We start from the raw sequence: 24,466 nt of genomic DNA on the forward strand, positions 1-24,466 counted from the left end.
TCACATTGCCTCCCAGTTTAACTCTCTGGCTACCGAGCACAGGTGTGGGAATCAGGCGAGGATAGTCAAAAGGTCACTTCCTGTTCCTGCAGACACACTAATCTGGCCTTGCTGAGCCCAAACCACTAGGAAATCACTGAATTGTGTCTGCTGTTTTATTCACTGCTTATCAGGCCGGAACAAGCAATTCTGGGGCTGCCTGCTTGGCTTGAATTTCATTAGCCTCCTAGCAGAACAGAGTAAACCTTGACCAGACTGCCCCTTGCTTTCAAATCGATGTACACATTCAGAAAAGTCACTGAACAAAAGATAGCGGAAAGGTAAAAAAAAAAAAAAAAACTATATTGAGCTGAAGGCCTAAATTGGCTGCCTGATAAGTTTAGAGAGGTAAATCAATTGGTTATAACACTGTTCTACAGTCATGTAATGAGTCCATAAAGCTTAAGGAGCACTGGAGAAGTGGAAAGATGAGAGAAGAGACCAGATGAGATCAAGTGAAGACACTAAACAAGATGAGAGAAAATGGACAAAGATCAGACTTTAAAATAAACAGGCTAAATAAGTAGAGAAAAGACTTTAAAATAGACAAAATAAAAGAGGAAATGAGCATGAGACAAGAAAAAAAGAATAGAAAGAAGACTAAAAGAATCACATAAGATGGAGGGACAAGAGGATACAAGAGTCCTTCTTCACACCTTGTTTCTTTTGTTTTTCTTGTCTTTTTCAAATTTCCTCTCATTTTGTCTATTAAAAAAAAGTGGACATGAAAACAAGATAAGGGTAGAGACAAGACAAAATGAGAGGAAATGAGAGATAAGAGGAGAGAAGATGAGAATAAGATCAAACAGGAAGCGAAGACTAAAATAAAAAGACGAAATGAGAGAAAAAATAGATGTAGATGAAACAAAAAGACAAGAAGAGACCTGACAAAAACAGAAAATAAGAGAAGAGAGGATACTTAAGAGAATGCATTCAAGAAGAGAAAAGATTAAATGAGACCAGATGAGAAGAAGTGGGATGAAAGAAGAACAGAGACAGACAAATTGAGACAAGATGAGAATGAGACAGATGGAGACCAAGTTAAAACAGACAAGATGGGAGAAGAGACAAGACAGAACAACAGGAAAGGAGAGATGAGAGGAGAAATACAAAATGAGAAGAGATGAGGAAAAAAGGAGAGATGAAATGAAACAAAATCTGACACAACAAAAATGAGATAAAGTAAGAGACAAGCTTAAAATAAAGAGACAGAATAAGAGGAGAGACCAGAGGAGAATAGATAAGGCAAAAAGAAACAGCCAACATGAGAAAATATACTAGACAAAACAAGAGAAGGAGAGAAGATGAGACTTAAAGATAAACAGATTGTGAATGCATTACCTCTGTGAAGCCTGACGTTTTCCACCGCCGGCAGTGTGTTCCTCCTGGGGATGACGGACACCGTGGAGACCTCTCCATTTTGAGCCCCCACGGTCAGCGGGCTGCCCCGCCGTGTCTCTGAGCCTTGGCTGGGTTTGGGAGGTCTGGGAGGAGGCGCATTTGTGGAGTCAGAACTGGATGGCATCAGGGCATTGTGGTTCTTATCAAACGTGCGGGGGATCTGGTAGATAGAGCTAGGAATGCTGGGTAAATCATAGTTATCGAGAGCCCGCTGTTCACTGGTTTGGAAGGCTGCTAGAGTGTTATTGGGGGTCTTATAAGTGTAGACATCATCTGCTTCAAGCTCTGATGCCCCTTCAGAACTGTAACCCCTGGGCAGAACGTAACAAGCATCACGTGAGTCGTTCCGCGAAGGGGGCTGCTGATTTTTGCCGGGTTTGGGAAGGCTGTAGAAACCGTGAAGCTGGGCGCCCATGCCATTCAGGCAATGAGAGAAACCATGGGTGAGTCTCTGAACTGCCGAGTCACTGCCCACCAGAAGACTGCTGCGCGAGGCCTGCGAGAAACTGGCACTCCTTGGGGACCAAAATGACATAGGTTAGTTATTTATGATGAACAGTCAAACTTTAGTTTATGATCACTTATTTTCTCACATTATTTCGAGAAATAAATCTAATCTACAACAGCCAAGCTATTATTAGCCTTTGCTATTAATAATTCTAATCAGTCATGCAAATGTTGACAAGGCAAACTATATTTATGACACTGACCACAGGTCAGATCTTTTAAAATCATCCACAGTATAACATCTGTGCCAAACTCTCATAAATTAATTGAAAATTTAATCTAAAAAAATAATCTCTTTGAGGTCACATGGCCTCATTAATTTGTGTGTGGCATGCAGTTAACATCTTGGAGGGGATTTTATTGTTTTTTTTGTCTTAAATTTACTTACAACTCACACTAGAAACAGAAGGTCAAGTTGAATGCATTGCATTGTGGGATACAGTATTGCATGCAATGTGCTCTGTGTATAGTGCATTTTTTTGCTAATCTAATGCAGCACAAATGTGCACAGTATTCATAATCTATACTACATAAAAAAGCAAGTATAGAACTGTAATATGCTAGTAATATTTTAAAAATGTGTTTTTTAATATAATTTATATTTTGATTTGTATTTATATTTAAAAAAAACTTGTTATACTTGTTTGCACTAACTTTTCGTTTTATTAATTTCATGTGTTTGCATTTTTCAGATGTTGTATATATTTTGCTTATTTCAGTTTTAGTAATTGTATTACTTCAACTTATTTTAATTAGTTGCCAGTACAACTTTTTTTTTCTTAGGTTTTAATTCAATATTTGTAATTGATTTAAAATTAAAGAAAATTACTTTTAATACTTTCAGTTAACAATACTAACACTGGATGTAAGTACACACAAAAAAACAAAACATTATTTGTGTAATATTAAGATTCAACCACTGGAGGCAGTAGAGTTGTCTCATATAACAGAAACAGGCACACTGTGTCTGGCTTACAGAGGGAGTTTTTTATGTCTGGTTTATAATTGTATTGCCTGTTAGTGCATGATGATGTATGATGGAGAGTGTTATGACACTCTATATTGGGTAGTGATGATGAATATCATGGGCAATCCCCCAGTAAAACTGGCAAGCCTGGTACACATGGGATAAAACAAGAGTATGTTTACTTTCTGCAGGTTCTAAGTCAAATTATTGTGTGAAGAGACTTAGTTTGGGGGTTGAAATAAATGGTAGGAATAGTAATCCTTTGATGGCTTGATTATCCAGAGGCATTATAACACAATTCTGTTTCATTTGGCATTATTTCACCAGGATTATAATCAAAGGAAGTGAATCAGGGAGAAATGACTGGTGAGTATGGTGCCCGGGAGGTGCCATGGTTGGTTCACTTAGTTTTGTAGTGGCCACGACATAATAACCCGTAGGAACGTGACATGTCGTGGCCACGATATATTTATTTGTGGGAACGTCATATTAACTCATGGGAATGTGATATTATATCGTGGCCACGGGATCATTTTGTCGAGGTAACGATATCATTATGTCGTGGCCTCGAGATGCTATGTTAAGGGAACGACATCTGGTTATCGTGGCCATGAGTTTAATGCTTAAACAAACCTGTATGACCACAGCAACCCGGGATTATCAGAGTTGGATAAACCATTTTTATTAACATTAAACATTTAATTTAATATTTGTATATTTTTATTATTATATTATTACATTAACTTAGAGCTATATTTTTATATGTATTGTTATATATGCTTATTTCCCTTTTCAATTTGTGTATCCTTTACCTAGTTAACGTTTTGCATAATTATGCTAGTATTTGCTAGCCTACTATATTTAGCAAATAAACTCCTGACAATTATGACAATAAAGCTTTGACTTTATGATTGTATTTATGCCCATGTGTGATTATAAATGACCGTGTTGTGTTTTGATTTACTGATTAATTCCTCAACAATACATAAAATTCCAGTCGGCATAATCAAAGCTTTATTGGCATGTCGAGCATTTACAGTAAGCTATTATTTACAAAAGTATTCAGAACTTAAGTAAAGAGATCGAAATGAAGGGGAAAAAATGAATATGGAAAATATGAATATATGGACTTAAAAGACTGAAGCTGGATACAAATTAGGGGTGTAACGGTATGCAAAAATCACGGTACGGTACGTACCTCGATTTTAAAGTCACGGTTCGGTTCATTTTTGGTACAGTAAGGGAAAGAAATGCAAACATTAAACTGCAGGTTGTTTATTACTATACACTTCCAATTACTATCCAATTCCAGCATGCTGCTACTGTAGGTGACATAGAGGGAGAGTTCATGTTGAGCATAAATATAAAGCCTACTGATAAAGGACACCGTCAACAGTACTGACGGCAAAATAGACTATGTTTGACAGGTGCAATATTTGAAAAACGATAATTGTTAATTTATTTTTTAAATTACATTTATATCTGAATTGATGTCAACTTACAGACTTTCAAACATCAAAGTGTCATTAATTAATATGTATTTGTGTACAAAATGACGTATAAACATATTTTCCTATTCTATTTTGCCTGGAAACGCTTCCAACACGCTTGCGTGTCGCGTGAAAAATAGGTGTCGGTTCTATTTCTAGCATGCACGCGTTTTCCGCGCGTCCCACGCAGGAAGTCTGCAAGCTCTAACCTGTTAACATGGGAGCCGAATTAAAAACACTTGCGCCACGGAGAATCAGCTGCAGGGCGGGATTTGCGCTGAACGCGGTGACTTCCGCCACTTAATATGTTCGTTTGAAAACACGAAAATGTACTTATGTTCCTCGCAAAAAAAAATTGCATTCCGTCATTCGATACACACGTGCACCGTACCGAAAGCCCTGTACCGAAAAAGTCCGGTACGAATACACGTACCATTACACCCCTTATAAAAATGTTTTCTTGTAAGTCTATTTTTATATTATGCACTTTATGTTACATTTATTTAATGATAAACTTTAACTGAATGGTGATTATTGCACATAATATAGTCCAGTAGCCAAGGCCCATGGTTAATATAATAATTTAACAATGTAATAATTTCTATAATAAATAATAAATTTAAATTTAAATTTAAAATCCCGGGTTGCTATGGTCACGCAGGTTTATTTATGCATTAAACTGGGAAAACTATGTAATTCCCTCAACATAAGAAGTCATGGCCACAAGAAATGGATGTCGTTCTCTCAACATAGCATGTTCTTGTGGCTACGACATAATATGACATTCCCACAAATTAATATCTCATGCCCACAACATATTATCACTTTGCTATGATTTATTATGGCGTGACCATGACAAAACTAAGTGTACCGACCATGTCACCTTCTGGGCACCGTAGATGAGCACATCCTGTAGGTGAATCCTTCTGCAAACACTGCAATACGTCACAGCCTGCTCCTGAATTTGTAGGAAGGTCTAATAGGTGTTTATTTAAAGCAAAACTCTTTCGCTTATGACATAATAACATCAATCCTAACCCTCAAAGGATGATCTCATATTCAAGTGACAGATGAGGGCCATATTTTAACCCAAATCCAATTTTTTCTTATTCTAAAAACTCTTTGTTTTGAGACATTATTTATTTATTCCAATTAAGCATGTTTACTGAAATATGGGAAATTATCATAATTCAGGAACAAAACAAAAAAAACATCCCCATTACTAAAATTCAGAAAAGAAAAATATTACCTTAAAAACTCTCAACTTGCTATGACAATACTGGCAAAACTTTACAGTTTTTATTGAAATACATAATTATTTATCAAAATAAACATGGTATTAATAATACACATCCAGCAGACTACTGACAATTGAGGAATGCATAGTGGTGTTCAGCTGCCACAAAAAAATAATGCTGCAATTGTAAAAAAAAAAAAAAAAAAAAAAAGATAGGAATCAGTAATTTATTGATGAGAGATTTGTGTGCATTTAACACTGCATTCTGTCTTATATACGAACACCAACAAAGGATCAGCCTCTGATCCACTGACATCAGCAACTATTTTTTTTATCATAATGGTTTATCAATATCCAGCATAATTTTCATTATATGATTTTTGATCTATGCTCGGTTCTCTAGAGATCATACATCAGTACATGACAGCTCTTTATATGAAGGATGATTCGTGTCTGGATTATAAACAGAGAAGGCATTCTGTATGGATGAATATGTGTGTGAGTGGAAGAGTGTGAGATGGTTGAGGGAGCTTGACAGGAGCATCTTCAAATCATTGGAAATGTTAATATTTTTAATAAATATCATTATTTATTTATCCAATATTTAAATATATTCTGTTGTTTTTGGGGCAGTCACACTAATCGACATTTTACAACCTAAACTATTATTGCCTATCCAAAAAAAGTCATATTATCTGATACTTTATCTGAGACTTACTGACCTTGATATGAATTCAGATTTTTTCTACATGTTGAAATAAAGTGCTTCCATTACTGAAGACAATATCTAGTTAGTTTGTTCTGTCTGTAAGCTATAAAGGGTGTAATATGAGCACATCTCCAGAGAATATGGCTCTTACCGTGCACTCTCACTCTTGCGGCTCATGCACTGATGGAGGAAGAGGTAGTCCTGAGGAGCACTATTAGACAGAGAACTATGGGAGTGGCGTACAGGTATGTCGAATGTGAAAAGCAATGGCTGGCTGGAGTGGGCGGGAACAGATGTTTTCCGTTCACCAATCAGTGGAGCCAGAGAGCCACCCAGATCGTTAGCCAGTGAGCGGGAAATGTGGGTGGTTGATGATCTCTCATCTATAAGAAGGAACAAGAAAAACAAACCTTTAGGAATTTGAGATGCATATGGAATTTAGACAAGCAGTTTTGCTTTCATTTTAGTGACCTGTGAGTTACCTCATAACCTTGGGCAAACGTCAACATTGTCACAAAAGCAGCAGGACACTGATCATCTGAACGTGAGCAGTTCACCATATTTGATTTATTGACCCCAAGCAACATGCTGCATTTTTGGATCTATAAAGTTCATAACAAAAGTCACGTTTCGTCCATTTTCCCGCAGTGATCTATGAAGTCAAGAAAAAAGGTTTTGGCCGGTAATATCCATGTATGCCTTCCTAAATTCAGTCAATATAGACGTTGCATCTGTTTTCAGGAGGAGCGGGAACACTAAATCGGCATTCACAGAAGACTGCATTAATTATTATTCTGAGACTGCAAGCATCTTGATTGGTATCTGGTTTTTCTACGTCATCGCAGTGCTATGTGAACATCATGGCCTTTGCTTTGGGCTGTTTCTCTGTGACATCCCTGATTTGTACTGTATGGGTTCGCCAAAGAAACAATCTCAGGCCTCTGAACTTAAAATAGACCAGGCTGTGAGCCAAAACCAGGAAGTGCATATGACCCTCCTCCTACAACCACCCGATCTGCTCCTGAGGAGGGCAGAGAGTAAGAGGGGAAAGAGAAAGACGCACAGACAAAGAAAAAGAGACAGAATGAGGAGGCAGAGTGGGCGGAAAAGCAGGTCTGCTGCACTTGCACTGTTGTACTGCATATTTGCAGCAATGAGGAGCAAGGCTTCTAACCACACATCCTGGGAATTGTTGGGCACATTACACGCCAAACTTTAACTATTGTGCTTTATTTTACAGTACGTGTACTTACATGTACTTATAGTGTACTTACAATGTATTTATCTAAGAAAGTTCTGGTAATACAAGATAACTACATGGGGTAGGGTTAGGTTTAGGGGTAGGTTCAGGATAAGTACCTAGTTATTACATAGTTATTGAAATTACTATAATAAGTACATAGTATGTAAATGAGGAACAGGACTGTAAAATAAAGTGCTACCCATATTCATATTACATAGAATGTACTTTTTAGCAGTCAGGAAATTAAGTTTAAATTCAAATGCTGTAGCTACTCAGACATTATGTGATTTTGGATTCACTCCAAAAGTCTGACATTACGATTTTGCCAAATTAACATGATATTCTAATGAGTACAAAAATACACAGCACAGACAATATTGAGTTCCAAAAGTTTCCTGTTAACATGTTGCTAAGTTAATGTAATACTCTCATAAGCTCAAAAATAAATGCCACTTGCAAATATTGAAATCCAAGTGTTTGCTGTTAGCATGTTGCTCAGCTAACATGATGCATATAAGCTCAAGTAATACACAGAGCACAAAGACACGTTAAAGCTGCGGTAGGGAACTTTTGACGCTCTAGCGGTTAATAAACAGAACTGCTTGCGTCTTGCGGAAGAACATCGTAGCCGGAATTACTTCTCTCTGTTTGTGTCTATGAAGAATCACAAAGGTACTGGGTTACTCCGACGCGGTACCCCCGAAGCAATCTAAAATAGTCCAAATATAAACACTTATTATAGGTGCACCCTAGTGATTCAGGACAAGCCAAAACACTGTTTGGAAAATGGATTCATGGTGTACTCGCTTATTGTAAACATTTTTCTACATTTTGAACACAAACAAAGTTCCGGACCGCAGCTCTGATTGGTTATTTTTTACCGGGAGCAATGGAGTTTCTGCAAATGGCAATAGGAGCACTGGGAGGAGCCAGAGGAGCTTGATTTTTTTCACAGATTATCTGTCTCATATTTTACTGTCAGGACATAATGACAGGTTTAACAAATATGTAAAAAATTTTTTTTTTTTTTTTACAAAAGTTACCTACAGCACCTTTAACGTTCAACTTCGAAACTCAATATTTGTGTGTTCTGTGATGTTTTTGTGCTTAGAATATTTAGAGTAAGTTAATGCGATTCTCTTATAAGCACAAAAACTACACAAATACATACATTTTGCTAATTAATTTCACATCTGTCTAACCCTTTTTCATATTTTATGTTTTTAGTTCATGTCTATCTAGTCATGTTTTTTTATGTCATGTATTTTACTTACAGCCATCCGTTTCCTGTTTTACGTCACTTGACTTCCTGTTCCTATTTGTTTCATATGCCATGTTTCAGTGGCTTGTTGTCTTATCTCATAGTTATCTTCTCTTATTGGTTCACGTCAATTTGTCTTATTAAGTCCTATGCTATGGGATTAGTATTATCACACAGGACCTTGTGTTATTAAGAACCCCCCTCCCCAACCCCACCCCGATTTTCTGTATTGATATTTTGCGAGACTTAACAGAATACAAGTAAAATAAAATGTATGTCAATTCAGTCAAACATGTTCTACTAAGTTTGTCACAGTGCATTCTGGGATTATCTGCAATGGTCCAGTACGGCCAAAATTAGGTCTTAGAAAGCAGCATAATTTGCCTATTTTTTAAAACAGTTTAGAGTCGGTGATGCCTTAAAAATAATCTAGACAGGCAAAATTAATTGTGAGTTTAATGAACAGACTTAGTAGAGCTGTCACATCTCTTCACTTTGTCATTGGGGTCTGATTGGATACTAGGCTTGCACATGTAACATGATAACAGTTCGGTACAGAGAATGGGACTGATTTGGGGTCATAAATAAGCCCCAAATTGTTGCTTGCGGCACAGGGAGATGTACAGAGAGAAGATAGCCCTTATTTTTTCCTGTCTTCTGAACAACAGAACATGACCAGGCCAGGCCACAGTGTCGGGGGTTTGCTGTAGGTCTTCAATTAGTCCATTGTTTCTCCGGAGCCCAAAGCTCCTAAGGCTACATGGGGCAGAACTCCTCCAGTTGCTTCAGAGAGCTCTGTATATGAGTCCACTAACCTCCATTTCTGTATTGATTTGGTGAAGAAGTGCACTCTGTGACCTTCCTCTGAGAGCGGGAAAGTGAGACGGGGGGAATGAGGTGCTCAGATTGAGATGTTTTGCATCTGTCACGTAATATGGACTAATGCAATGAGATAAAGGCATTTTAGTGCAGTGCAGGGAATGGCACACTGCTGTGTTGTGTTTGATTATCTTGAAGCTAATCACAAATGGAATGAGGAGTAATAAAGAGACTCAACCTATGAAAGATCTGTGATGGCTAAGTGACAGAATTAGGATGAGTAATAGGCTTTCTGTTTTACACGGTCTTGGAAATTAGTTGATAGGATACGATTTTAAGTTTTCCTTTCTCTTTGGAGTGTTTGTGTACAGACAAGATCCCTTAAGTTGCAAAGACTAAAGTCTCTAGCCCAAAATGAAAATCTTTATAAAAGTTAAGACATGTCCACGCCTTCCTAAAACAGCTTGTTCAAACACACCCCCACGTCTAAGTCACTGTGTTGGAAGATATGCATAAAACTGCCCAAATGTTTACACAAAGAAAGAAGGTGTAACTTTTATTCTCGCTGTATTGTTGCTGCCGCCGCCGCCATGTTGTGGACGTGCTGTGTGTTTAGTTGTGAAAGCGAACCTACTTTGGCCTTCCAGAAGAGCACACAACTAGAAATCAGTTCTGTTCCAGAACAGTTCAACCCAAATATTTGAGTCTGTGCAGCGCATTTTATTGAGGACTGCTTCCTGGGAGAGTAGCCTACAATGCACAATGCTACTCTGCACAAAGGCTGATTTTATAAAGTGGGGCAATTCCAACTTTGTAAGGATAGTCATATTTAAAGAATTTGCCACTGACTATTCAAATGTGACTTTTGAGCAGTGAAGAGTAGCGCTTGTTGTTTGTTCTTTCTCAGATCACAAATGCAGACATGGTTTTATGTTTATGACACGTAACACAACACGTAAAAAGACAGTATAAGTCATTATAATCCGTAATTATGTCCCCACTGTATGCAACAAATACCTAGTTTGTAATGGGTTTTATTGGTTTTGTCTCGTGGCGCCGAGACACACAGCATCACAGTATGGTAAGGGGCATAACATTTCCGTCACACGCTTTGAGGTATTCGGCCAATCACAATGCACTCGATAGCTAGCCAATCAGAGCACACCTTGCTTTTCAGAACGATGAGCTTTTGTAAAAAACAACACATTTCAGAAAGAAGGGGCATAGAGGAGCAACAAAAATGTAGAGTATATTAAAAATAATGTGTTTTTTTAACCTTAAACCGCATAAACATTGGATTACACCAAATAATGTTTTTTTTTTTTTTTTTTTTTTTTTTTTGCGACGTCATATGACCCCTTTAAAGAAACCAAATAATAATAATTATTATTATTTAGTTCTTAAAGTTCCTATGGAAGTTGTGACAGATCTTTTCTTCCGTGACATCAATCTGATTGAAACAGATTATCAATAAATAAAGAATTGTAGGACAGTGAATTGGTTCTATCAATTGTTTTTTTGCAAATACATTGATTTTAATACATAATATCATTTAAGATTTATTATAATTTTTTTAAATGCACAAGCATTGAACCCCACTGTAGCCTATATACATCACATTCTGTCTTATTGGGCAATCACAATCTAATACAATTAGTTTGCTGGGTCTCAGGAGTCCAAAATTAGTAGGCCCGGTGTGGAGAGAGGGACAAGGCAGCCTTTATCTTGATCTCATTTCCTGTCCATTTTGCCTCCCTACAAAAGTCACCCAAGGACAATTGATAATGCGATATACATTGAATACAAAATTAGGTATGACCCAATGTTAACATTTTATCTCGATGTAGGGAGAAAAAAAACTGGAAAAACATTCAGCAAAGATATCGGAATGATTTCTGTGGTCCTTCAACCACCAACATTAGTACCATAACCAAAAACTGATTATCACTACAGAAGTAAGGCCTTTTAGAAGGAGTGACCAGGCTCACTTTCCTTCCAGAGCGGGTTTTTATGCCAAGCTGGTTAAAAGTGAAAAGCAGTTTTCCTAACAGTGTCAGTGAGATAGTGACACTTAAGGAAAGTACTTAAGGAAAAGTGCCTTCGGGGGTCGAGGGCAGAGTCCAGAAAATTGACTTCAGTTATGGCTACTCCAAAACAACCTACGGCCAGACAAGACAGCCTCTTATTGTCTCCCGGGTCCCATGAACACTCAGACAACAATACGTCAAATCCCAAATGGCATGCCAGGAACCATTTGCATTCCTTAAATTGGGAGAATCCATTTTCCTTAATGAGACTGACGTCAGCCCTTAATAGCATCTCTGGTCATTTTGGGGTTACTCTTCTGCATAATGGAACGGCTTATCAGAGAACAATACTGGTGGTGTTGCAGCCCACATGTGCTTATCTATTCTGCCTTCTAGTATGTTAGTGCCCATCATAGTAATCTCACTAACTGTATGAGTCAATCCATTTAACAAGGAACAGGAAAATCTATACTGCACCATTTTCTGTTTCATGCATTGCATCAGCACTGGTTTTGTTCATATTTGGGGTTTAGTAGTTCTAAGTGAAAATATTAAGCTTTGGCATTATGTTTATCAGACAGATATTTAGGAGATGTGATATATTGCTTTAGGTGATTTACAGTTTTTGCCTTTGTTTAAGTTGAAATACTTAGGGCCAGATTTACTAAACAGGGCAAATTAGCGTTAAAGCGCAATTCAATCATTCAGTTCAAGCGCTGGTGGGAATCTACCGAAAGAACACAATCTACCAAGAGTAGCACAAATTGCAGGCTGTTTTAAGACATGCTTTTTAGTACGTAAAATAATGGCACAAATACCAGTAATTTGATGAGCGCAAACATTAGCAAATCACATTGTGCGATTCATTTTAATACTCTATTCCCATAAATTTGGCGTATGAAAGGGAAACTCCAACAAATGCATATTTAATAAGGTCAGGCGCAAAAAATAACTGTCCATGCCTTTTCAGTGCTAATTCTTCACTGCGTGTCTTGCTAAAACAAATCAAATAAATCAATAAAAACCAACAGATAAATAACCAAATTAAATATGAAAATGTAAACAAAATTTAATATAAAAATGTTTATTAATATTATTTGAAATTGTAAGCATGTTAGCATAATTTTATTGTGAAAATTTTCTACCTAACCTTTTTCTTTGTAAAGCTATACCCAATTTAACCACTGTGCTGCAATGACAACACAACACAACAACTGTTCAGCTAGTTTAGTTCAAATAATTCACTAGTTTAAACAGAAAATTTTTTTTAAGGTTTTAACCGCTTCCAATTTGGGCTTTTAATTCTCAAAAATGGAAGTGAATGGGGCCATTTAAGCGCTCACCTTAACATTAAATTTGTGCTCTTCCTTTTAAAAAAAAGGGAAAAATTATATTTCTTATGCTAGAATAGCATAGCCATCTTCTGCTAAAAAAGAAAAAAAAGAAAAGGCATATTTAATTGGTAACATTTATTGCCATTAACTGGTCCAAGTTGGTCCAGATGGTGGATCAGCAGGACTACCATATGGTGAGGCTGAGGTCGAGCTGGTTGACCATCTTGGTCAAGCTGGGTAGGACTGGTTAACCACTTCAAACAAATAACAGTCAGCTACCATGTGCCAAAAACCACCTTATGCTAGTATGTTTTTTGTTTCTATCATGGTGTTTAACATTTCTTCATCAGGAACATATGGAAGCTACAACAGAAATATCCACAATCATTTCACACATATGCTGCAAAAGGACTCTATAGAGAAAACTAGGTAGACAAACTGAGAGAGAGGTCAATATGGGCATCATGTTCCAGTATTAGCCCCTTGATCACATTGCTCCCATCCCCCTCTCATGCAGTCTCTGCATCATGTGAGTGCTGCTCTGGCCACACAGCAACATCAATTAGACTCAGTAGCTCTGACTGATCAATTGGTGGGACAGCCGTGCTTTGTCAGGCTCAATACATCATCTGGTTTGGGGTGATTTCATTCCTACAGGAGCTGCAGCCGTCATTCTGTGCCGCATTTCCTGCAGATGTTTTTACATTAGCAGTATATGCTAAAATCTAAACAGAGGTTAGAAGAGAGCCAAAGTTCACTGCAAACGGACAGTGTTTCATACAGACAGGCACAGTGTGAATAACCTTAACGTTTTTTACATAAAGAAGCTAGCGTTGTGTACCTAATGCTAGTAGCTATAGCACTGTGCCATTTTTATTAGTTTTTTCTATGAACATTATAGACTTATTAGCCAGTGTACTAAAAAACTCAGTACTCTTTGCCTTTCATAAATAACATAGTCATATATAATCTATAATATAACTTAATCCATAATTTAATAATGACCTCTACACATATATCATAAAAACACAAGCATAATTAATTTTATTAAATGTTTTATTGCATTTAATCAACATTTTTAAATGCATTTAATCAATAGCAAGTGGAGTAAAGCAACACTTTATTGATGAGTAATTCTTTTTTTTTGCTATTGTAATGAAGGTTCAATCAGAGTAGAGGAAGGAGACCAGAGTCGGCGTACGGGGCTCGTGAGAGGCTTTATTCCAAAACCAAAACAAAACAAATAAACAAACAAACAAGCGCGGCAGGTGCGCGCACTTTCTAACAGCACTTCGGCCACGGATACTGCGTCTGGTTTGCTCGATCGCTCTCCAGCTTCCTGCGCTCACGAGTCCCCGTCTCTCTCTCCTTTCGCCGGCTGTCGCGCTCCTTAAATGCGAGTTCCCCACGCCAATCACTGAAACGAGATCCAGGTGTTACTTGTTTCTCACCTGAACCACTTATCGCCGCTCGTCTCTTCACTCGCTCTCCCGTTGCAGACTTCGCTAAACCACGCCTCCGCCACAGCTATTATTATCAAAAAATAAATTGTAATGCATGCAAAAATATTGTCACACCTTGAGGACCTGTTTTGTTGTGTTTCCTTCCCCATGTGCTCTGTATGACCTAATTTTCCATCATTTCTGATCACTGTCATTCTGGTTCAGGTGTGTGTCATTAATTACCTTCATCAGCCCTGCTTGTTCTGTCCTGGATTGACCCTTTCTGGATTAATTAAAGACTATTGGCATTTATTTTCATCTTCTTTGTGCACTTATCTCACCGTAGCATGACAAATATCATTTGAAACTTTACAAAAGTTTGAATCCTCTATTTCCATATTTAAATTACTCCTCAAGTCCTTTTTTCATTATATTTCTAGGGACAGTTGTATGTGTGCGTGTTTTTGCTTTTATTTCCATATTACCCAAAATCCTGACAATCAATAGATATAACTTAATTTTTAAAAAGCAAAATATAATTACAGGAATAAATTAATAAATAAATGTAAAACTGCATTTTAAAATTACAGCAATAAAGAAAAAAGAAAAAAAAAGATAGGTATTTACTTTCTGATATCACCAAATCCCTCTTATTTTTTAACCTCTTCACCTCCAACACTTGTCATGTATATAACACCTTTTAAGATTTATCATTCAGTCAATTACTAATGGAAAAAAATCAAGTCGGGTCCTACATTTTTCTCCTTAGAAATTCTGTTTCATTCAGGAATGCATTACATTAGAAAGTAAAATGGGATGCAAATGCGTTTTACATTGACTTTATGCTGAAACAAGCAATAATACACTTTTTTAAGTCTCTCATCTTAAACTGAATGCACTTTGGGCTGGGTCTTGATGATCTCATTGTGTTTTCAGCACTATGCAGTACATCCTAGCAACCCTATGTTAACAGACAACATGAGTACATTCTTGAAGCGGGGAACTGGAAATTGGAAGCGTTCGTGTCAATGAAACAGTAGAAACTTTAATCTACAATGTACTCTATCATCCCTTAAGTATAATCTCGAGTGGGAGAGTTCTGCCTGTTTTGCCATCTTCACACCTGGCATTTCATCTTCAAATATAAAAACAAACAAACTCTCAAACCACCAATGTTAGCTGAATACTGAATATGCTTACTGCAAGTAAGCTTTCGAGCAGATGTTACAGCCTAATGAGACAAGCGTCATCAGAAGAGATGTATTTGTATTCAGTTGTCATGTGTCGGAACAATCCCTCTTTCATCTCATTTTATTTGGTCAGGAATCACAAGGGCTTTGTGCTGATGTGGTGTCTTTGGACAGATTTCCTTTGAGTTCTCTTTAACATTTTGGTTCGCCTACAATGCAGCTGAGGGGTAATTAATCAACGTGGACAAAATAAAGGAAAAAAAGTACCAAACGTTAGGAAATGATTCCTACGCAAGGCAAGACATGACTATTGAGACGCATGGCAGCTAAAAAAGGCAACTGTTTATATGAGAGTATCAACACGCAGAGAAGTCCTCTGCCACACACAGTGTGTTTTTACTGAACATAAGCTCATGAAAGAAAAGGTAAACTGTGTAAAACGTGAGAGCTGATACTGACATGAAATGCCTTTAGAGGAAACAGTGTGTACTTGATTACTGTGGGTTGCTTAGTCTCATCTGCTGACATCACCGTCAGCTAGATAACAGTGGAGGCTGAGGTTAAGGAAATGAAAAATTCATTTTCTCTTCTGCAAATACTTTAAAATTTGGTTAACAGTTTAAAGTTTTCTGTCATCATACTCACCATCATGTTGTTCCAAACATGTAAGACTTCTGTTCATCTTCAGAACACAAATTAAGATATTTGATAATGAAATCTGACTGATTTCTGTCACTTCTGTAGCAGTCTATGAGTTCATATGAATTGAGTGGTTTAGTTAAAATAAATGTTCATTTCAGAAATTTTGGACTAAACTGCTCAATTGGATGTGGATTAATTTTATGATCTCTTTATAAACCTTTTGAAGCGTCAAAGTGGTAATTGTGTAAACTGTCAATACGGGAGCAGAAATCTCCATTTTTTTCATCAATTGTCTTGCAAAGATGAACGAAAGTTGTATGGGTTTGGAACGAAATGAGGGCGTGTAAATGATGACAGAATTTTCATTTTTAAAGGAAAAATCCCTTTAATTAAGAAATTGGATAAATAATTTACAAATTTGGCAGACACTTTTATCCAAAGTGATCACTTACATTGATTTCGATATACTCGTTTACATTTTAGCATTGCTTGCTTTCCCTAGGAACTGAACCCATTACTTTGGCGATGCTACTGTAGGACCATGATATATTGTCTGAGCTACACAGAAAAACTAAATTCACTAATTTACATTATTTTTAGAAATGCATGGTATTGGATATTTTGGATGCATATTTCAAATGTAATAAACACTTTTTCTCCTTCTGCTGACTGTGGTATGCGGAAGACGTTCAGGCGGATGATGTAGGACGTATGCGTCGTGTGCGCCTCTGAGAAATGCAGGAGCAAAGGATACAAAGCTTCCTTACTTTAGCAAAGGAAAGCCAGTTTCCTCTTGGCTTATATCGAAATTTTTTTCGATTTTTCGAAATTTATTTTTCATTACAAAGAATTCCCGTTTTGTGCTTCTAATTCGTGAACGGCATTTTGTTTTGTTCTCTCTCCACGCTTGTCACTAATCATGCAGCGCTAACGTACTGTACTACGTCATTCGCCTGAATGTCTTCCATGTCCCACAGTCAGCAGTTGTGAGAAAAAGGTTTTTTACGTTTGAAATCTGGATATTTTTCTTATGAAAACACTTTTTTTTTTTTTTTCTACAGGAAGACTTTACTCATGCATCGGAGCCATGTGAGGGATGTTTTATTAAGGATGCACACACTTTATTTCACGTCTTCTGAACTGTTGACAACAAACACCTGCTTACCCCCATTGAAAGGCATGGAGGGGCCATGACAAATTTTATATAACTCTGATTGGATTCATCTGAAAAAAGAAAGTCACAGACACCTTCGAGGGTGAGTAAAACACAGGCTAATTTTCATTTTTGGGTGAACTAACCCTTTAATATATTAAAGACATATCAGCGTAATTTACATTTAAAGCCATTATCATGCATCCATAATTTGTTTACTTTTCCTTTCTTTTATATAATTTTTATGATGGAATTATAATTATATTTCTGAAAACTAGATTTGGTCAACATATTATATTTATGATTATATTTCTGAAAACTACATTTGGTCAACTACCGATATATTACATATATTATAGACACAGTATATTACAGATGGATTTATTTAATTTATTATTTATAATATAATATATTTACACTATACAACATATTAAATATACATATAATTTTTATATTAATAAGTAATACAATTATAGGTAAGAGGTAATCTAGTAATAGATGTCACAGTGTCTGGGTTGTTGTTCCCCGGGGTTCCACTAGATGTCCTCCTTCTCACGGTGCCTGTCCCAGATCACTTCCTGTTCCCTTATATGGTCACCTTCCTCCTTGTTACCTGATTGATTGTTCACCCCACCTGTCTCCTGTTTCCCAATTATCCTTCTGTGTATAAATACCCAGTCTGTCTTAGTCTATGTCACGGAGTCCTTGTCTGATGTCATTGTGTTTCAGGTCCATCAGTCTTGCTTTGTCTTACCCTATGTGTCTCATTCTCTCGTTCCACCAGACTTCCTCTACCTTTCCGTTCTTCCGAGTTCCCCGTTTCATCCGGTTCCCTTTTTGTTTGATTTGTCTCTCATGACTGTTTATTTTGTATTTACCCCTCTGTTTAAATAAAACCCTTACCTGCATTTGGATCTACCCTCTCTTTGTGTTTTTCCCCAATACCTATCGTGACAGAAGGACTCCGTCATGCCTAGATCCAGCGGTGTGGGATTTCGAATCGGTTCCCCAGCCACCATGGAGGAACGGAGGGGGAGATATCAGAACTTAATCACCCTTCATCAAGAGGGAAGTGAGGTGGGTGGCCTGGCGCAATTGTTTTGGACTATGGCAGTCGGGCTAGGTTACAATGATGCAGCACTAAAGGATTTATTTAATAATTGCCTGGATGATCCTTTACCTTCATGGGAGATGAAGGGGTTAGAGATACTGGACTTTTGGGGGTTTACCAATTACCTGCACCATCGTGCCCAGTGGGGTGCAACAACCACACCAGAGTGTCCAGACAAGGCTGCCAGCTCAGCCCCACAGCACAAGATGGCCGCCAACCCAGCCCCACAACCCAAGATGGCCATCAGCCCAGCCCCACAGCCCAAGATGGCCGCCAACCTAGCGTCACAGCCCAAGATGGCCGCCAGCCCAGCACCACAGCACAAGATGGCCGACTCAACGCCACGGACTCCCCATCGTAGAGGGCGGAGGAGGAGACAGGCAGCTGCTGTTCCCGAGGCGGAGCCCGAGGCAGTTCCCGAAGCGGTGCCCGAGGCTGTTCCCGAGGCGGTGCCCGATGCAGTTCCCGAGGCGGAGCCCGATGCAGTTCCCGAGGCGGTGCCCGATGCAGTTCCCGAGGCGGTGCCCGATGCTGTTTCCGAGGCGGTGCCCGATGCAGTTCCCGAGGCGGTGCCCGATGCTGTTTCCGAGGCGGTGCCCGATGCAGTTCCCGAGGCGGTGCCCGATGCAGTTCCCGAGGCGAAGCCCGATGCAGTTCCCGATGCAGTTCCCGAGGCGGTGCCCGATGCTGTTTCCGAGGCGGTGCCCTATGCAGTTCCCGAGGCGGAGCCCGATGCAGTTCCCGAGGCGGTGCTCGATGCAGTTCCCGAGGCGGTGCTCGATGCAGTTTCCGAGGCGGTGCCCGATGCAGTTTCCGAGGCGGTGCTCGATGCAGTTCCCGAGGCGGTGCCCGATGCTGTTTCCGAGGCGGTGCCCGATGCTGTTTCCGAGGCGGTGCCCGATGCAGTTCCCGAGGCGGAGCCCGATGCAGTTCCCGAGGCGGTGCCCGATGCTGTTCCCGAGGCGGTGCCCGATGCTGTTTCCGAGGCGGTGCCCGATGCAGTTCCCGAGGCGGTGCCCGATGCTGTTCCCGAGGCGGAGCCCGATGCTGTTTCCGAGGCGGAGCCCGATGCAGTTCCCGAGGCGGTGCCCGATGCTGTTCCCGAGGCCGAGGTCGTTCCCGAGGTGGTGCCCGATGCTGTTCCCGAGGCGAAGCCCGATGCTGTTCCCGAGGCGGTGCCCGATGCTGTTCCCGAGGCGGTGCCCGATGCTGTTCCCGAGGCGGTGCCCGATGCTGTTTCCGAGGCGGTGCTCGATGCAGTTCCCGAGGCGGTGCCCGATGCAGTTCCCGAGGCGGTGCCCGATGCAGTTCCCGAGGCGGTGCCCGATGCTGTTCCCGAGGCGGAGCCCGATGCTGTTCCCGAGGCGGAGCCCGATGCAGTTCCCGATGCTGTTTCCGAGGCGGTGCCCGATGCTGTTTCCGAGGCGGTGCCCTATGCAGTTCCCGAGGCGGAGCCCGATGCAGTTCCCGAGGCGGAGCCCGATGCTGTTCCCGAGGCGGAGCCCGATGCTGTTCCCGAGGCGGAGCCCGATGCAGTTCCCGATGCTGTTTCCGAGGCGGTGCCCTATGCAGTTCCCGAGGCGGAGCCCGATGCAGTTCTCGAGGCGGAGCCCGATGCAGTTCCCGAGGCGGAGCCCGATGCAGTTCCCGAGGCGGTGCTCGATGCAGTTCCCGAGGCGGTGCCCGATGCTGTTCCCGAGGCGGTGCCCGATGCTGTTTCCGAGGCGGTGCCCGATGCAGTTCCCGAGGCGGTGCCCGATGCAGTTCCCGAGGCGGAGCCCGATGCAGTTCCCGAGGCGGAGCCCGATGCTGTTCCCGAGGCGGAGCCCGATGCTGTTCCCGAGGCGGAGCCCGATGCTGTTCCCGAGGCGGAGCCCGATGCTGTTCCCGAGGCGGAGCCCGATGCTGTTCCCGAGGCGGAGCCCGATGCAGTTCCCGAGGCGGAGCCCGATGCAGTTCCCGAGGCGGAGCCCGATGCAGTTCCCGAGGCAGTGCCCGATGCTGTTCCCGAGGCCGAGGTCGTTCCCGAGGCGGTGCCCGATGCAGTTCCCGAGGCGGAGCCCGATGCTGTTCCCGAGGCGGTGCCCGATGCTGTTCCCGAGGCGGTGCCCGATGCTGTTCCCGAGGCGGTGCCCGAGGTTGTTCCCGAGGCGGTGCCCGATGTTGTTCCCGAGGCGGTGTCCGTTACAGTTCCCGAGGCGGTGACCACAAGGCCGTGGTGGTCTTCGGCTCCGTCCTGGGGGACTCTGGCGGTGACCACGAGGACGTGGTGGTCGTCCGCTCCACCCTGGGGGACTCTGGTGATGACCATGAGGACGTGGTGGTCTTCTGCTCCGACCTGGTGGACTCCGGCCTCGACCACAGAGACGTGGTGGTCTTCCGCTCCGCCCTGGAGGGCTCTGGCCTTGACCACACGGCTGTGGTGGTCATCTGCTCCGTCCTAGTGGACGCCTCAACATGTCCTTCATGGACTTATGTTTTGTGTTTTTTGAGTTTTGTTTCTGTCTGTTCTCTTTAGTTTAGTCTGGCCCTCCGTCCCTCCCCCTGTACCTCCTCCGGTCCTCCTCCCTCCTGATCTCCCGGTTTTATGTATCATTTCTGGTGTTTGTCCCCCATGTGTTCCTTTTCTGGCCCTCCGTCCCTCCCCCTGAGCCTCCACCTGTCCGCCTCCCTCCTGGTCTCTGTGTCATGTTTTGTCTTTAAGCGTCTGGTAGCCGCTCCGTTGAGGGGGGGTACTGTCACAGTGTCTGGGTTGTTGTTCCCCGGGGTTCCACTAGATGTCCTCCTTCTCACGGTGCCTGTCCCAGATCACTTCCTGTTCCCTTATATGGTCACCTTCCTCCTTGTTACCTGATTGATTGTTCACCCCACCTGTCTCCTGTTTCCCAATTATCCTTCTGTGTATAAATACCCAGTCTGTCTTAGTCTATGTCACGGAGTCCTTGTCTGATGTCATTGTGTTTCAGGTCCATCAGTCTTGCTTTGTCTTACCCTATGTGTCTCATTCTCTCGTTCCACCAGACTTCCTCTACCTTTCCGTTCTTCCGAGTTCCCCGTTTCATCCGGTTCCCTTTTTGTTTGATTTGTCTCTCATGACTGTTTATTTTGTATTTACCCCTCTGTTTAAATAAAACCCTTACCTGCATTTGGATCTACCCTCTCTTTGTGTTTTTCCCCAATACCTATCGTGACAATAGATTGATAGATAGATAGTTCACTATACAGTTAGGCCACTACCTTTAACTTAAAGTTATATGCAGTCACATAAGCAGACACCTGTTAACGAACATACAGTGGGATATAGAATTTTGCGATTTTCTTATGAAAGCCAGGTGTCTCACGGGGAAGGGAATAGCTGAAATTTATTTAGAGCCTGGTGATGTAAATGCCACTATGATTGATAGAGGCTTTCTGCTCTTTCCATTTTCATTTTGACTCACTTTTCATCCACTCCTGGTAGCCAAGACAGATTTACATAAAGATCTATGAGCACACCCACACAGAGTAAAAATTACATCCATCTTTTCATTTGTCAGTGAAATAAATATGATAACTATGCTATTTCTGAACGGATGATCTCCTCGGGTATTAATGGCCAAAGGTAATATCCCTGAAAGTGTGGACTCAAGTCTCGACGAAGATTTTACAAAGTTCTGTTAAATCATATTCTCTCAGAGTAGGTGTTTATTTTGAATAAGTAAATAATTTGCTTTCATTGACAAAATACATTCTGTATAGTATGAATGAAATCTGAAATAGAAATAGAACTGAAATTTTGAAACCATTAGATGCATACTTCAGATTATCAACAGTAGTAGGTCATCCAGGTACTTTTAACTGTGTTATGAACTTAGCTTTTATTTTTATGCTTGCAGACCTCTACAGCATTCAAAGTTCTAAAGTGTGTTTTGGGTCTTATTACTTTTCTATACCTAATATGCCATATCAATTGGTTTATTTATGAATCAAGCTAATTTAAGACCCCAATGTGGGGCAACATGAAATCTGTTTAATTATTTCCCCCAACAATTTTTTAACCTTTTGAATATAATGGGATTCCATTATTTATTTATTTATTTACGTTTTAATGGTTACATTAAATGTTTGTAATCAAAAAGCATGTCTACTTTAACCCTCTGAAGTCGATTAATGCTTATACATTTTCTCCTGTTAACCCCGAAAAGAACTTAAATTAGCTTTCAGTTTTGAACGTACAGATAAGTACGGAGCCCCTCTGGTCCCACTTTGTCAAAAAGTGGGACCAGAGGGAATAGTTTTAAAGGAATTTAAAGAATTATAAAGGACGATGGATATGCAGCCTACAAGATTTATATTACTGTATTAACAGAATTGAATTGATTGTGATGAACAGTACTCGTAAATAAATAGAAGCAGAACTGAAGCAAACTATATTACACTGAACATTAAAACCGAATGTGAAGTATTAAATTGCACTACAGTGCAGTGTCCAGTTTAATAACAAAGGGTCCATGTGTCAGACACTTCACTATCTTGAGGCCACGAGTTACTTATCTTGAGGCCACGAGTTACTTATCTTGAGGCCACAAGTTACTTATCTTGAGGCCACGAGTTACTTATCTTGAGGCCACGAGTTACTTATCTTGAGGCCACGAGTTATTTATCTTGAGGCCACAAGTTACTTATCTTGAGGCCACGAGTTACTTATCTTGAGGCCACGAGTTACTTATCTTGAGGCCACGAGTTAGTATCTTGAGGCCACGAGTTACTTATCTTGAGGCCACGAGTTAGTATCTTGAGGCCACGAGTTACTTATCTTGAGGCCACGAGTTACTTATATTGAGGCCACGAGTTAGTATCTTGAGGCCACGAGTTACTTATCTTGAGGCCACGAGTTACTTATCTTGAGGCCACGAGTTACTTATCTTGAGGCCACGAGTTACTTATCTTGAGGCCACGAGTTACTTATCTTGAGGCCACGAGTTACTTATCTTGAGGCCACGAGTTAGTATCTTGAGGCCACGAGTTAGTATCTTGAGGCCACGAGTTACTTATCTTGAGGCCACGAGTTACTTATCTTGAGGCCATGAGTTACTTATCTTGAGGCCACGAGTTAGTATCTTGAGGCCACGAGTTAGTATCTTGAGGCCACGAGTTACTTATCTTGAGGCCACGAGTTACTTATCTTGAGGCCACGAGTTAGTATCTTGAGGCCACGAGTTAGTATCTTGAGGCCACGAGTTACTTATCTTGAGGCCACGAGTTACTTATCTTGAGGCCACGAGTTACTTATCTTGAGGCCACGAGTTACTTATCTTGAGGCCATGAGTTACTTATCTTGAGGCCACGAGTTAGTATCGAGGCCACAAGATAGTTATATATATATATTTTTTTTTTGACAAAGTGGGACCAGAGGGGCTCCGTAGATAAGAGCAATACATCAATCAAATCTGTAAAGGGTCTAATTTTTTTGTATACAGACATAACAACAACAACAACAAAACTTTGTGCACTTATAAAATAAAGATAACAAACAAGGTGTGCTGTCTGCAGCCTTTGTCTGCGCTGATCTTCATTTACAAATGCATCATCAAAATGAACTGTAACTCCGTGAATACTCAACGAAGAGACACGAGAGAGATATCTATAGACAGCCTACTTTTAAACTAAACAAGTGCTGCCGAAAACAAATATTCTATGATAATTATTATTTATTATTACAGTCTAAGACAAAAATATATATTTTAGGGGCCTATCTTCTCAAATGTAATTTTATTTTTGACAAATAAAGTGCATCACAACTGAGATTTACTTTTATAAAGAAAAAAAGTTTAAAATTTAAAAAGCGTTTGAAAGTTCTTTAAAAAATATTTATTGGTATTATTTAGTAAAAAGTTTTTGTTTACATAATATAT

The 24,466-nt window shown here is 40.3% G+C and overlaps 2 protein-coding genes across 2 annotated transcripts in view; one reads left to right on the plus strand and one right to left on the minus strand.

Moving 5' to 3' along the window:
- The window catches only part of gab2 (GRB2-associated binding protein 2), a 90,721-nt gene that overhangs the window by 10,632 nt on the left and 55,623 nt on the right, over positions 1-24,466 (minus strand). Inside the window, exons 3-4 of the mRNA XM_052576639.1 lie at positions 6,502-6,733; positions 1,381-1,955 (exon numbers count right to left, since the gene is read on the minus strand). Coding sequence (XP_052432599.1) covers positions 1,381-1,955; positions 6,502-6,733 — 807 coding nt within the window. The remainder of the gene's footprint in view (positions 1-1,380; positions 1,956-6,501; positions 6,734-24,466) is intronic.
- LOC127972823 (titin-like) lies at positions 17,966-21,717 on the plus strand. Its single transcript, XM_052576645.1, has 2 exons — positions 17,966-19,696; positions 20,321-21,717. Exons 1-2 carry the CDS (start codon positions 18,431-18,433, stop codon positions 21,014-21,016), a joined length of 1,962 nt encoding a protein of 653 aa, XP_052432605.1. The 5' UTR covers positions 17,966-18,430; the 3' UTR covers positions 21,017-21,717.

This window comes from Carassius gibelio, chromosome B15, assembly GCF_023724105.1.
Source record: "Carassius gibelio isolate Cgi1373 ecotype wild population from Czech Republic chromosome B15, carGib1.2-hapl.c, whole genome shotgun sequence".
Taxonomy (NCBI): domain Eukaryota; kingdom Metazoa; phylum Chordata; class Actinopteri; order Cypriniformes; family Cyprinidae; genus Carassius; species Carassius gibelio.